This window comes from Chamaea fasciata, unplaced genomic scaffold (assembly GCF_029207755.1).
Source record: "Chamaea fasciata isolate MVZ Bird 193981 ecotype frontalis unplaced genomic scaffold, bChaFas1.0.hap1 SCAF_11, whole genome shotgun sequence".
In the NCBI taxonomy this organism is placed as follows: domain Eukaryota; kingdom Metazoa; phylum Chordata; class Aves; order Passeriformes; family Sylviidae; genus Chamaea; species Chamaea fasciata.
The window spans coordinates 26,296,538-26,312,079 of NW_027094096.1; the positions used below are offsets into that span (position 1 = coordinate 26,296,538).

Below are 15,542 nucleotides of genomic sequence, written 5' to 3' on the forward strand. Positions count from 1 at the left end.
GGCAGCATTTAAGAAATTTAAACAGAAACACTTTAGCTTGTTTTTTCATTTCAAGTTGGAATGAGGATGAAGGGAGTGATCATTTTAACTCTGAAAAATAAATCTATAGCAAGTAATGACTGATGAAAAAAAGAGAATGTAATGTGATTTGGTATAGGCTGACATGGTAGGTAGAGCACATGAACTCTGTAGCTGTGTGGTTTTTAAAATTTCTGTCTTTCATGCCAATTACAAAACATACTTGCTTTTAAATCCATTATTTTTTAAAAACTCTTGTGTGCTGCATTTTATTTCTCGCATTTTGTCTGTTGCATGTGGCCTGCTTATCAAGCTTTGTGTAATGATTAGATTTTTATTTGAAACAATTAGCAGTAGATATTTGCAGCTGTCAGTCAAAATATTTCATTAACTCCAAACAGCACAAAAGTATCATAAATCTTATTTACAGAATATGTTCAAGTGAGCTTCTAAAACAGTTGCCTGTGCAGCCAAAATGGAACTGAATGCTCAGAACTGAGGGTGCTTTGGAACCAATTATTTTGGATTATATAATATAATATTATATTATATTGTATTATATTATATTATATTTCTTTGGTGCTCTGGAGAATTGGAGGGGGTGGCAAAAAAAATCACATAAAATCCTTTCTCCCTGTAAATTAATAGATCATTGTATTAAATGAAATAATGGGCCATTTGCTTGGTTTGGGTTTCCTTGGGTTTTTGGTTGGTTTTTTTGGTTTTTTATTTTTAATAAAGGAATTGAGAATTTTATTTCACAGATGCCAAATAGGAGGTGTGATGAGGTAGAATGTGCATCCAAATGAATGTGTAACGCATCTTTGAAGACAGAAAACCCAAACTTACAAGGGCTTCAAGCAATCATTTGATCCAGCTCCTCTCTCTACTGCAAAAATAAGTTTCTCTGATGTGTTGCAGCTTCCAGTCTACAAGATTATAAAACCTACTCAGATGATCTGTGTTTGACTTCCATCATGGTGCTTCCAGCACAATAATTTGGAGCTATTTTTGGAACATTTATTGAAGCCACCACAGTTAAAGAGCAATGTTTGTTTTCCCTTTCTTCCGTGGGTGATCTTTGTTCTTCTTTGCAGTCACCTTTTTACTGTTTGAACAAAAGCTGCCATTACACACAGAAGGAAATTACACACTTTGTGCACTGAATATCAGCTTCAGAGAACTGATACATCTTCCTCAAAGTTAATATGAAATTGGGTGGTTTGAATTAGCTGATGTGTCTCAGACATGCAAGGGAAGTGGATTTTGGATTAGTTTTTACCATATGACTGATGTTTTTCAGGTCAACTAATAGGGAATCACAAAACTGGGAGAGGACAATATAAGCAATTCTCTCTGTCTTGCTACATAAATATTAAATTTTTAAGTATGCACAAAATCTGTAATTGGAAGTTATTAAGGAACTATGGCATCCTGTCAGGGAAATGAAGAAAAACCTTGAATTAGTTGTGCTGTAAATTCTCAAGATTCCATAAGGCAACAGAGCCCAGGGTACCCAAAGTGATGTCCTGGGTATCTTAGCTAAAATGAGCTGTGGGCTCTGCAGTGTGGCAGCCAAGGGTGCCCCAGAAGCTAAAAGGGAGATAACGTTGAACCAACTTTGTAAGGGAGAATTGCAATGACCTCTGTAGCTGTAGATTGATTAATATTGATAAAAACTCCAAACAGATAAAATGAAGTGATAATTGATTTAAACAGGATTTAGAAGGAGGGTAATTAATGCCAGTCAGATTTTTTCCACAGATCAGATCTCTGTGTCATGAAAATAATTTTTAATCTTTTGAAGGAATTCCATGTTTATTTTGTAAAGATAGCAGCACAGACTTTTGTGTGACATCTTTAACAATACTCTGGAAATCACTATAAAAACAGTGGTTTAGGATAGTTATTAACCATGGATTTCCAGTTTGCACAAACTGACCGATGAATTTCCAGAGGTGTTACATGTCAGTGGAGAACCAGCTTGGAATGGAGCTTTTTCTACCAACGTTTTTCAGACAGAAGCACTAAATTCAGTGCCAGTCAAAACCTTCATTATTTATTGGATAGAAAATTGCCACTCACATGAAAACAACTGATCTCAGTACAAGAATATTCCCTTTTTGAAAAACAGAAAAGAATAAAGCAGACAATATAAATGTTTTATTCGGCTTCAGACCCACAACTCTCAGTTGTGGCAGAAAAGATGTTATTAAATACATCTGAGTTCTTACATGGGATTTCTTGTATAAATACCAACCATGCATAATGATAATCATATTCTGGAGCTTCCAGGCTGTTTATAATGTGAAAATACCTCTGTATTTTGTATATGTGTGTGTGTGTGTGTGTGTTTGTGCAAATGCACGCTTGATTTTGTATCAATGAATAAAGCTCGTGAGCTTAGGAAAACTATTCCCAGCCATGCAATTACTTGCATATGCAATTATAGTAGTGAGGCCAGAGATACAAACTGTGGCAGGTGGAGTGCACAGAGAAAGATTTAATATTGAGGGAAAAATGAGCTCGTGTTTATGGGATTCGATAGCTTTAGTCCATTAAAATATATTGGGTTGTGAAGTAAATTTTTTCCACACTGCTGACTAGAATCCACACCTTTGAAAATTCATGTAGATGCTGTATTATTTAATATTCTCAGAAATATAAATATATATGTAGCATTCATTAGTCTTCCTTACCAGAGTAAATAGCTTTAGAATGCCCTTTACTGGATTTGTCAATTCGTTTTCTCAATTTGTGCGGTGCAAACATTTCTGCCTTACAGACTGTGTGTGTATTGTTTCAGAAAGTTGAATTTTATTGCCTCAAAATTAACTTCTAGAGATCGGAATTTGGAGGATGAAACTTGAAATATAATTATAGATATTTTTCTTAGATTATATTGTGCAGTAATTAGAAGCTATCAGTTGTCTGAATTGTAGAACTCTGCTAATCGGTTCTGAAATAAAATACATTATCCTTCCTGTGATTTGCTTGCTAACTGTGAAAAGGCAGTGACATATCCCTGAAACCTTATAATTAAAACTCCTCATTTTCTTAACAAAGTTTAAATGGTTTTTTTTTAGTTTTCTGGTACTTGACAGTACATAGAAATTGCAGTATCCCTGTTCAATGCTATACTTAGGTTGTGGAATTATCTCTGATAATAATTTTCAGAGCACCAAGAAACACATCATTTAAATGTGTGATGACTTTCGGGTAATAGCTGGCTACTGTGTGTTTCGTTGAAAATCTTTTCAAAGTTCCTTGGATTTTTAACCAGATCCTGGTTAAAAACATATTTTATTCAAGTAGTTGAAGTTCTTCTCCCAAGCCCTAATATTTCATAGCCCTTGAAACCAAGTTCAAGTGAACTTCTATGGAAACCAGAAAGAAAAAGTCATTTGACCATATGGCTTTCCCTTCTCTAGGTTTTTCTCTTCTCCTTTCCTCACTGCTGTTGTTTTCCTGTACAGAGGCAATACCAAGGATGCTTTCTTGTGGTTTAAGTAGATAAAAGTTGGAAGAATCCAGTCAGGAAAAGAGTATTATGGTACCCCACTGCTGTAAAAATAAAATCATTTGACATCTTTTGGATGATTTAATTTATCTTGCAGAGCCTGGAGACCTGCATTTGCTGTGCTGACACACTTTAATAAATCTGCTTTGTGATTATCTTCCTGAAAAATTCAATTTCTACAGATACTTGATACCTTAAGTGCAAATGCTGTTATTATACCATTTGCTCAATTCCCATTGAAGTCCAGAAGAGGTGTTTTATATGAGAAATATGATGGTGGTTTGTTGACCTTCATGGTCTGTATGGAGTGGCGGGAGTGGCTTTCCATTTCAAAGACTGAAAAATAGGTTTTGTGTGTGTGGCTTCAAGGGGGTGATCTGTTCATGCACAGTGGCTATTAAGAAGTTTCAGGTTTCAGGGCAAGGTAAAGCTTTGTCAGCAGTAAATTTCTTTGGGCTTCTCCCAGGCTGGTGCCATGAGGGAAGACTTGCCGTAGTTTACCAATGTGTCAGGAGAGTTTTTCCAAAGAATTGCTGATTTTTGGTGTTCTGTGCCATAAAAATGTTTCTTCCTTTGTGTCTATTGCAACTGAAATTTGGTCTTCGCTTGCAGTAATCAAGTCAGAGATTTTGATGGCAAATTTCTCCCTCAGTTTAAGAAACCTGACTGTTGCACTGGCTACGCCACGGTTGTTTATGTCTGTGTCACCTCTTACCTGGGTAATGTGGTGTTGGGGTCTGTCCAACCTCTGTGTGCGTTGTTAGAGATGTGCAGGATGATTCCATAGGATTCTGAGACCTCTTAAAGGAGCTGATGAAGTATTGGATATTAGGAATGGGTGTGGAGGAGCAGGAAATATGAGGTGTGTAATACGTTGACTTGTAGGACAAGGATCAATGATTTTCCTGTATTTTTTCCTAGTGAAACGTGGATTTTCCTAGTGAAACTCATGAGGGATGTCTGCTGAGCTGATGTGCACGTTGGCAAGTGGTGCTGCTTGGGATGTAGTGCTGGCAAACATTTCTGGTAGAAGTGCCCCAGATCCTGAGTCCTGTGTAGCTCAGGAAGTGTGACACAGGAATGCTGATAGTTGGGGAAATGTAAATCAGAGCAGTTGCACACTGTAGTACCCATGTTACACCCAGCTGTGGGCCTGGTTTCTAACGTTGGGTGCTGCCATACGAGCACAGAGTTTGCCCTGTGCGAGGTGTGGTTTGAGTTTGTTTTGTTTTCCAGGAGAAGGAGGGAGTTCTGGGGTAGTTTGAGCTGTTTGGTTGCCTAAATGAGAACCATGGCTCCTGCAGGTGTGTGCTGTGCGTAGTGAGGGGAGTACTACTGGTCATTAAAAACCCCATAAATTCACTTTCATGGTTGGCTTTACCAGGTGAGCCTTAATTCACTTTTACTGGAAAGTATGTCGTGGAAGTTTCCCCTCCCAGTTTCTTCTCTTTGTGCTGAGGTATCGAAGACCAGTGGGCAAAACGATGCTGCATATTCATGTGACATCCAACCTCCCTGTGCCTGACCTGTTTGGGATACTTCGGAGATCCTGAAATGTAACTCTTCAAAGAATAGAGTGAGTGTGCATATCTGTCCCCTTCAGAGTGCTAAGTAACATCTTTCTTCTTTTTTTTCTCCTCTGGGGTGTGGAGAAGCAAGGCTGCCATCTCACTGGTATGAATTATTTAATATCCATTTGGAGGGTTTGAATGATGTGCCCCTAAAATGAGTAGTATGGCAGAACCTGATCATCACAAAGCTAGACTACACCAAAATGTGTTCACAGTCTTTCTGACTCTACATATTGCAGAATGAGAATGGCTCCAGGCATTTAAAATGATTTACAAGCCACGGCTTGGAGTACAAAATATCAACCTTACGAAAATGAGGCCTTGTTGTCAAACCCTTTTACCCACTGAAGCAGTGCTTTTACATTAGCAACAAACAAAGGCACAAAACATTTGGGGAAGTCCTGCAGTTCTTATCAAGTCCCAGATTATTAGTGTTTTATACTAGACCCAAGTAATTTTCATTTTATTAAACCTAGGTTTCACAGTATATATGTGACAAGTAACACTGACCAGTGTCCCTGCTACTGAATAACAGCAAGAAAAAACTTGAGCACTGTTAAGTCCAGGAGAGTTCTACTTTTTACTTTATCAAAAAACAGATTGACTGCATCCTTCAATTACAAAGGCAACCATTGCATGCTCAAAAGTCATTTGTATACAAAACTAGATCAAAAAGCATTAGCCCTAGAGGATTAAAGCATCCACAGTTTTGGGTGTTGGGTGTGGAGACAGGTTCCCTCTTAATGCAGTATTTTCTGGGTTGTCCATTGTAATAGAATGGACATAGTAAATGGAATACAATTTTTAGCAGTTTCCTGAAATTTTTCACCAATAAATGTAGCTCACTGAATAGAGGGGCTGAGCCTGTGGTCATGGAAATTCAGTCTTTAAAGTCACTTTACCCAAAGTGTTGGAGACTTTGCCTTCTCATGTGCTGATGAAAAAATATGGAAGAAGTTCTAATGCAGTATTTTCTGGGGTAAGTGCAGACTTTGGAGAAACAGCTTCCACAGGCATGTGCAACAGTTTCTCAATTTTATTTTTTTTCTTAATTTTTATAACTCTTTATTTTTAAGGTACTGAGATACCCGGAACTGCTGATGGCATTCCCATTGCAGTCTTGGCACTTGTATAATTCATGCTACGTAATTTTAGCTTTAAATATTTGATTGCTCTGAAATTCTCTTATCAAATGGGAACATACTTACTTGATTTTTACCTTCCTTAAAAAAAGCCATTAAAATTCCTAGCAGTTTGTACTGAATGTTGGCTACAGGTACATCTGACTCAATGAGGCATGGGACTTCAATTTTGTTTTAGGAAGGATAAATGTAATTCTGAATCATGTAACAGGCATCAGGAATCAGAGAAAGACTGTCAGTAGATAAAGTTAAATGTAGAAAAAGTGCAGGGTAGAAAATTAAATTTACACTAGATAGTTTTTTACTACCCTGCCTTTGTCTTTTCTACCAGTTTGATGTAAATTTTGCATCTAAAATGTGATTTAGTCCTGTGAGGTACCATTTATTATAAAGACTTTACACTGATGGTCATGGTTTTTTAAAAAATAAGACAAATATTTAAAAGTATGCAAATACTTTTTAACAGAAACCAAGGCCTTGAACAAGAATCACAGGATTAAGTTTGTCTCCTGCTTTCTAGCTGTAAACAAAATAAAAAATCACTCCAGTTTGCAAAGTAGTACAACTTACAACAATATATTTAAATATTTTGTTCCAAGCATAGCTATTTTTCCATGCTTTGTTTTATAACCACTGGTAATGTAATTTCCCATTTTTTAAGCAAGTCACCATTGAAATGCAGAAGTGGCTTTGAAAGGTAGAATTGTAGTTTTATTTTTGGCAGCTTGCGTTGCTTAGGTAAACTTTCTTTTCCTTGGTTCAGTAGAAATCTGAATACAATATCTAAACTGGGACTTGGCTAATCTTGGTTTACCCTGACCTTTTGAAAGGATTGTGTTTGTCACCAGTTTCAGTTTCTTCTGGGTGAAAAAAGCCTTCTCTGTCATGCAGAACACCTGCAGGCTTTTTGGAAGAACAATTATTTTAAAGCCATGAGGTTCATCTGAAAGGCAGGTTTCACTCTTGTGCAAATGCAGTTCTAGCTTCCTGCACAGCCTAAAAAACCTGTTTACTCTTGGCATTTCCAGGTGTGCTGTTTTTGTGAGCACACAGTTCTTTGGTGGTGGGGAAATTCGAAGTGTCTGATGGTGATCCCTGGGGTTGGTGTGATCTGCCTGAGAATCACCAGCACTGCCCCGGAGGATCAGAGGGGTTCAGATGATGCTGAATTCCTTGTCCCTGATGACTTTCCATAAACACAATTCTTGAGGGAGTTGTATTTCCCTGCTGACAAGTTCCTCTCAGTGGATTATGTGTGTGTGTGTGTGTGTGTGTGCAAGGAACATCTCTCACTTTACTGTGCTGGTCCTGAAGAACCCAAACTAGGGGCAGTTCCTGAGATTTAAATTTCTTTTTTCCGTGACTGATTTTGCTGTGCTACAGAATTTCACCAGAGTCTTCATGTTGCCCTTAAAGGTCATTAAATAATGTTAAGATTTTGGATAATTTCAGCAAGGCTTCATACATGTTCAAATGAAAATATGTCTAAGCGGGATGGAAAAATTGCAAAGAAACTATGGAACCAACATTTTATTAATTTTTAATGAATTACTTCAGTCTTAATATAACATTAATTAAATGCAGCAAGGTAGTCACTCTACCTCATAAGATTTCTTGGTGTAGCTTTAATCAGGTAATCAGATGATTGCGTTGTATAAATAGGCAAATACATCACATCAGTGGTGTGTAACATTCAGGCTATTTAAACCACAACTACTCTCTCTCTGTAGCATATTAATTACCACCAGCATATTTAGATTTTCTTTTCTTACACAGAGAAGGAATGAGTGAATATAGTTTAGAATTATTTTTATGCACATACTTGAATCATGCCAGTTTAATAAGGCTCAAAACTGGGGAAATGCTATGCATTTTTATGTGGTTGGTTTGCTCTGTGATATTGGGCAAGACAGAAACAAAATGTTAGGTACCTTGCTTGCCTTTAGTTGGTTTAAAAAGCACTTTGGGGTCTATAGGGCAGAATGCCATATTAAATCTCCCTAATAATTTCATGAAGAGTTGAATTGCTCTAATAGCAATATGTGTAATCAATCAAAAAAGAGCAGAACAGGATGTTTATAGCCAAACCTGACAGTCAGCTGGGAGAAGACAGAGGGATGCCTGCCATAGAATTAATGCAATTCCCAGGAACTCCATGGGGGTTTTTTCAATAGCCTTTGGCAGTCACCTATTAATATTTTTTTAAGAACCAACAAGCCTTCTGCCTCTAATGATCTGTTTGCCAGAGTGTAGCAGGTGTTTATAGATGAGAGACACAGACCTGTGAGTCCTTTGCTGTGCAGCTTCTCTGGCCTTTACTACCTGTTGCTGTTAATTTACATATTTACAGTAATAAAGATGCTAATCTCTTGCTTTCTGCATTTTTACAAGGTCTGTAAGGAATTAAATAACTTCTGTAGCTCTTTCTTTGGACAGTTTTACTTCATCCTAGATGGTCTCTTATACCTCAGGTCCTTAATTGCACCAGTCCCTGACACAGGTGGTGATTCAGCTCAGAAATAGAGATTGATTGTTCATGAAGAATAAGCTTCCTTGTTGCACTTCTGAAGCTGGGATCACTAACATGATTTGAGAGTAACTGTTCGTTTTTTCCTTGCCCTGTTGAAAGCTCTTTAGATGTTTTAATCCATTTTCAATAGGTGGTAATGTTTTAAGTTAAGCTGGAGTCAAGTAAGGAGAAGAAGTAACCAGAACTAACTAATAAGATCTGCAATGGAGTCCCACTTCATTGTACTTCAGATGTGTCAGGGCTTTTTTAGGACATTAACCCAAATTAAACGTATATGTGCCCATATGGTACTCTTAATTTTCTCAAATTCGTAACATAAACCTGTAAGACGGTGCTAAAGCCCAAAATGAGCTCCAGAGAAACGAAATTCTTTGATTAGGAATGGAGTGTGAATGCTTGCAGTGGCACAAAGCACTCCTTGGTTCCCGGCTCAGCAGGGGCTTGGTTTGCCTCCAGTCTGAAGGAAGGGCTTGACGGACACAGAGGAGCCCAGCCTGAGCAGCTGAGTGCTCCGAATACAGCCAGCCTGTGCTTTTCCTGTAAGGTTAACCAGCTGAAGAAATGTAGTTTGGCTACTCTACAACAGGGAGTTAGTTGTGTGTTGCTGATAGTTTATTCTAGATAGATTTTTAAAGATCTTTTTTTAAGATTAATTTTATTAGTTTTATTAATTGTAGAACATTTAAGTCCATTAGGCTGGGGAGACATTTCATTTGTTTAAGGAATGCAAAAAACACACTGTATGAACTTTGCAGTTGTTACCAAGGAGTTGAAGAATGCTGGTGTTGTGGGGTCTGCATAACAATAAAAACAGATTGGAAGAGCACAGCATCGTGCATGTAAAGCATTCTCCTGTATTGGTGCTGGGTTTAATATTTATTGTTGGGCTTGTGTGTCAGAACAGTGCGAGTGGAATAAAGCAGTTAAACTCTTAAAATGCTGTACTATTGAATTGAACATTGCTGTCATAAAAATATTAATCCTATACCGTCAAGGATGGTGATAAAAACCCCCAAACCACCATATTTTATCGTCCTCTTAACCAAAGCTGTAAACATTTCATATATAAACTTTCATGCATAAGAAAAACTAAATTTCATGGTTGCTGTAGGAAGACTTCTCTTCAGCGCCTGGTAGGCTGGTAGAAATAGGGGTGGGTGGATATTCAGAATTAACTGTCAAAAGCTGTATTTCACAATTTCACATCATTCAGTGAGCCTTTAAACATTAAAGGAAGAACAGGCTACTCGTCATTCATGAAACTTGACCAACTGTGGTGGGCAGAATGAAATGAGGAGAGATTGATCTATGCTGCAGTGTAGACCACTGGGTGATCCTTAAATGCCTTACGATTCCTGGGAGGAGCTGTGGATCTTGTACACAGGTGTATGCATGAAATCATAATTTTTTTTTTTTTTTTGCCTGGATGTGTGCTATGTGGTGGGTTTGAGTGGGAGAAACTGTAGGAGATACAAGTGTGGTTATTAAAAACACCTTTTCCAATGAATTTGTTTGGGTTTCAGCAATTTTCAGTAGAACTTTTTGGACAGACCTTGAACAACTGTGAATGTGTGAAAGAATGGCAGGAGCAGAAATGCTTCACTGATAAAAAAAATGAGTAATACAACCACCTTTCAAAATTACTTATGAAATGGAAGCTATTTCTTGAAGGTATTTTAAAATAGTTTTCTGTGGGGCTCTGCAGCCTTTATTGCAACTGTGTAATACACAATTGCATTCTTCATAGCGCTGAAATGAAACTGTGAAGCAAGAATTATGCTAATTTTGAAAGGGGAAAATACCAAGATTTGTCTCTGTCTAACATTTTCCTGATAACCTCGGAGACTTTAATACACAGAATTTGCTGTATTTTCCTGTTAAAGTAGAACCAATCTTGGGCTATTCTTTTAGAAAGCCTGTAATTTTGTAGGTAGAGGTGAGGAAGTTATGTTATACTATATAAACTGTTAGCTAAATACAAATAATCTCCAGTACTTCAACTTCCTAATATTCTTGAAAAGAAACCAAAGTAGCTTATTTGCTGTAATAGATGTTGAAAGCCTTCACGCCTACTGTTTATTAAATGTTTAATTACCAGATAGATTTAAAAGCTACACAAGTATGCAGCGCTCAGTCTGGGCTTGATTTCCAGTTTCCATGTTTATTACAGTTCTGTTGCTAAGATTACACCATTAAATACTTAGAAATATGAAGATTTCACTGACTAGAATTGTTTTAAGAAACCTACAGAGGAAATGTGTATTACTTACACAGAAGATGTGTATTATGTATCTTTAGCCTTTTAATTCTGTTTTTTTCTTAAACCCCTACTTTGCAATTGTGGGAAATTCTTGAAATTGCCAGCATTTCACGGACATGTCGTGGATTGAATATGATAATTTCATTCAGCTTGTTGTTGTGGCAGAGCATGCTATTAACTGAATAAAAAACTGATTCCTTTGGAGCCATTAAAGATCTCAAAATCTTCCAAAAGGCGCCGTGATGCCTTCTAGTCTTCTGGCCAGCATGAGACATTCCATGTGCCTTAATTCTTCTCTTGCCTCTCCTGCCATCTCAGATAAGAATTTCCTTGTCCTCTGAATGACTCAGCCGTGTTGCAGCAAAACTTCACTCTCTGCCCTGTTGAAGATGCTTCAACCCAAAGAACGCTGTTTAGATGAGATTTTGCTACAAGTCTTCAAGAGTCTGACTGCAAATAATTAAGTAGAGCTTTGATTTGTGTTTGGTTTTTTTTCAGAGCCAGAGCTTCAACTGCGTGGAAAAGGCTAGATGTCCAGGATCCAATGTGAGTTCTGTGCAGATCCAGGGAGACTCAGATTATTTCATCAACCACCTCGGAGTACCTGCCACGCAGTTTTCCTATGAGGACATCAAAGCATCACAGGTAGCTGTGACTGAAACTGAAAGTAGCAGGAAGATAGAATGATGTTTTCTCAGGTTATATCCCGTTGTAGTGGAAATTTGTCTCCTCTAAGTGCATTTTTGTAGGTCTTCAGAGGATTACCACAGAGCTTCAAAGTGACTGGCTTTGTAGGGATATGGTGTTGAAAGAAACAGTTACACATTGAAGGATGTTATGTTTAAAATGTTAATTTTGCTGATAGTTTTATAGGCTACATATTATCTAACCCAACTTCTCAGACTCTTTTCAACATAGAGAAAACAGGTATCAATGTGTGTTTTTTTACTGCACGGTAGAATGTGACAATCTTCAAAATAAACTCTGTATCCATTTTCATACCACGAGAAAAATCAAATTCTCTAGGATAAACATTGCTGGTAAAGGTCTGTATGCTTGATTGGAGTCTTCCAGACACCACGTTTTATTTCAGACCATCATCCTCTGCAGGGTAGGTGGAAGGAAGAGGCATTTTATGCTGCTTGGATTTCAGGTTGGAATTGGACACAAATAAATTGTTAGGAGGGTTTGTCCGTCCTCCACCTTCGCTACTGTAATTTATTTGCAGCTGAACATCTCAAACTCACCCTCAGTTGGTGAGCTGAGGATCAGGAAGTCTGGCATTAGCTATTTCAAGACACAGTAGGCAGGAGGTGTGTGTTTTCATGCAAATGTAATGATGCACTGACTTCATATTCTCCTCATTTCTCTTCTCTCTTCCCTTGACTGTGCTCATCTCCTCTGTGCACATCTTTCCAAGCTGAGGAGCAAGGCTGGGGCTGGGTTTGAGCGGGAGTGTTTCCTGACACTGCGTGCTAATATGCTTTTCTTTCACATGCTCAAAACAGAGTGGGGATGTGCCAGATCGGGAGCGTTGCTGTCGTGTCGTGTAGATTAAAATAGAGATTAAGTCAAGAATTTATATGAATAAGGAGACTTCTGTTTCTGAACATCATGGCACCTATCAGGCAAAGTTTTCTTTTTCAGATTAAACCCCAGGTAAAAGGCTGTAAGGAAAATGTGAAGGCAGAGGATGTGTGAGTGCAATGTTTGTGGAAGGCTCATGGTCCAGAGGAATTTTTTGTTGTCACTTGGCAGCTGTTAGACACAGATTTCATTCAAGATATGTGCATTTACAACCTATAGAGCATGAGAAAGAATCTGCAAAGTTCAGTGTATCAGAATAGTAAGTATTTCCCAGCAACATTTGCAATACGAACACTGAAGGTTCCCTTGGCTCTTGTCTACTTTAATCCAAAGTTATTCTTCATGTTCAGTTAACCTTGTAAATGTGCATTTTTGTCTCTCATCAATTTAATTGAAATCATAAAAGACAATATTTCTACATTTGCTTAAACATGACACTCTAAATTTGGTTCTTTGTTAAAAATGCAGCTTTTGTCCTTCTTGAAAAAAAAATTTCCTAGAAATAAACTTGGAAAGTGTAATCTGCAGTCTTGAAGTAGACATACTGCACTTCTCAGACTGTAGGAGACCTTGACCCCATGAGGTCTGTTTTATGTGAGAAATAAATCTGCTTGGCAAAACGTGTAAATTTCTCTTGGCAAGAGGATGGAATTTTTCCCTACAAGTGAAGTTACACAGAATGATTAAGTTTGGATTATTTGCCATATCTTTGTTATTTATTGTTCGGGTTGTTAACAGTCCTCCAGAAGATAAGCTCATTGCCTCTCCTGTGTTCTATCAGACAAGCAATCTGTTTATCCTTTACTGGTTTTTACCATTGTTTTTTGTGGATTCTGCTTATTGACAGATATTATAAGGCAGACAAAGTGCTCTGTGTTGACAGCCTTATCAATAAACACTGTAGGGATTTCTGTTAGGCAGGTTTGGGGCTGATAAAAATCTGTTGGTTTGCAGGGAGGGATTTTTGCTTGTTTGTTTCCATCCAGCATTTTTAACTATGCCTCAGCTTTGTCAGCTTCACTGCAAAACAAGATTTGGGCAGACAGGTTCAGAAATTGACTGTTTTGATGTGCTTTTGTAGGCTATCATTTTGCCAAGTCGGTTTCCTCTTCACTCTCTTTCACTGCTGTGGCCTGCTTAGGAATCACTCTTTCTTTGGAATGTGCATCAGTTGTTTATTGTACCCACCCATCAGCCAGTGTCAGGTAAAACTGATGCTGTTCCGCAGCTGAGAAAAACTGGTTTAGAGTTAAAAAGCCCAAGACCTGTGCTTGTATTCTTTTCCTCCAGAGCAGCAGCTCCAGGTCAGCTTTAGAAATGCATTTCTTACACGGCCAGAGCCATGCCAGTCCACAGAGGGGAGGTTATAAAAGCCTTTCATTGACAGCAACCTGAGAAGTAAATACGAGGAAATAAAAGTTGTAAGAGGAAACATTCAGGCCAGAAGAGTAAGTAAAACTGTCTGGCTTGGAATTACATAATACAGTGAAACCACAGCCTCGGGGAGGTTAAATCTGCCTGGCAAATGGTTGGGTCTGTGAGCCAGTAAAGTGCATCCTGAGAATTCAGCCACTGCTGTAAAAGTGCACCGGGTGAAATGAAGCTCATTTATTCGGCAGAAATAATGCAGAAAACATGCAGAATTTTAGTCTCAAAGTAAGTAAACTTGGAAGAATTTCTCAAGTAGAAAAAACCATCACATTGCCCCAGTTTCCAAGGGTTCTCTTGCAGTAGCTGAAGAAAGCCTTCTTCTCCTCCTTTCCTCTGGTGCGCTGGCTTTTTCCTCCACATGAGGGTCAAATCCTGATTTGTAATGTGCTGGGTGACAAGCTGATCAGATTTTCCTAATACTGCTGGTTATTTTGCTTTCAGGAGGACTTACGCTATTCAAGATAATGATTAGTGTGCATCCAAGTGACTGTGGAGAGTCTCCAGAGAGAAACCTTAACGTTGGCTTTAAAACAGTTTCTCTGCTGCTGAAAGCCATGATTAGTCTCTTAGTCCTCACCTCAGCACAGAATAGTGTTAGGAACATATTCAGTTATCTTTACAGCGACAGGGAAGAGTAGCATAAACTAAGAGAGCTGTTAAATCAAAGATTTGTCTTAGTCACTCTCTGTGCTGCATAAAAGCTGAATATCAGTCAAATAACTCGATTGCATGAGCACTGGTACATCAGAAATAATAACATGGAACAGGTGAGTACATTCTGATTTTTTTTTCTCCCAAGTGTGGACTATTTCTGTGCTCTTGAAAATATTAGTCCTGTTCATATAACAGTGTATTTTCAAACCCAAAAATGATGTAACAGGTAGAATACGTACATGTCCTCCATAATAGAAAATACATGCATGTAACAGGCTAAAATGCCTGTTCATCACAGCTCTGCTTGGTGTCTTAGATATAAATTCCTCATCTCTGGTGTTTTAATTTTGTAAAAAAAATATTTTTTTTTACATGACTGAAGCTCAGCTCTTGGTTATCTGATTGTAAAATAGGAATAACTCTGAAAACACTGGGTTTGGTGGTGTATGATCTCAAGGACATGCACTCGGTTTCTGTCTGGACTCATGACAGTTCTCATCTTTTAATGACTGTACATGGATTGTGTGTCTGTGTAAAGAAAATACTGCCCTATCACTTATAGCTCGCCTTGTTTCTCATACTTCTCTCCCTTATTTCCTTAAGATTTGCATTGTTTTTCTTTTTGTATGAGCATCATCTCCGTAATTTTGTGTTTAATTTTCCTCTTGATGGAGCACCTTAAAGTGTGATTTACTCTGCTAGACTCAACATTCTGATGGCCTTTTGTCTTTCATGGAAGGGGACAGGGAAAAGTATTTTTTAAAAGATCTGTGTTTGGGTAGTACTGGGCTTCTTCCCTGAAGGGAAAAGGTCCAACCCCTTAGTTAAA

At 38.0% G+C, this 15,542-nt stretch overlaps 1 protein-coding gene across 1 annotated transcript in view; it reads left to right on the forward strand.

Moving 5' to 3' along the window:
- Nucleotides 1-15,542, forward strand: part of NAALADL2 (N-acetylated alpha-linked acidic dipeptidase like 2) — a 438,547-nt gene that overhangs the window by 355,798 nt on the left and 67,207 nt on the right. Inside the window, exon 13 of the mRNA XM_066193760.1 lies at nt 11,540-11,686. Within this exon, the coding sequence (XP_066049857.1) occupies nt 11,540-11,686 (147 nt within the window). The remainder of the gene's footprint in view (nt 1-11,539; nt 11,687-15,542) is intronic.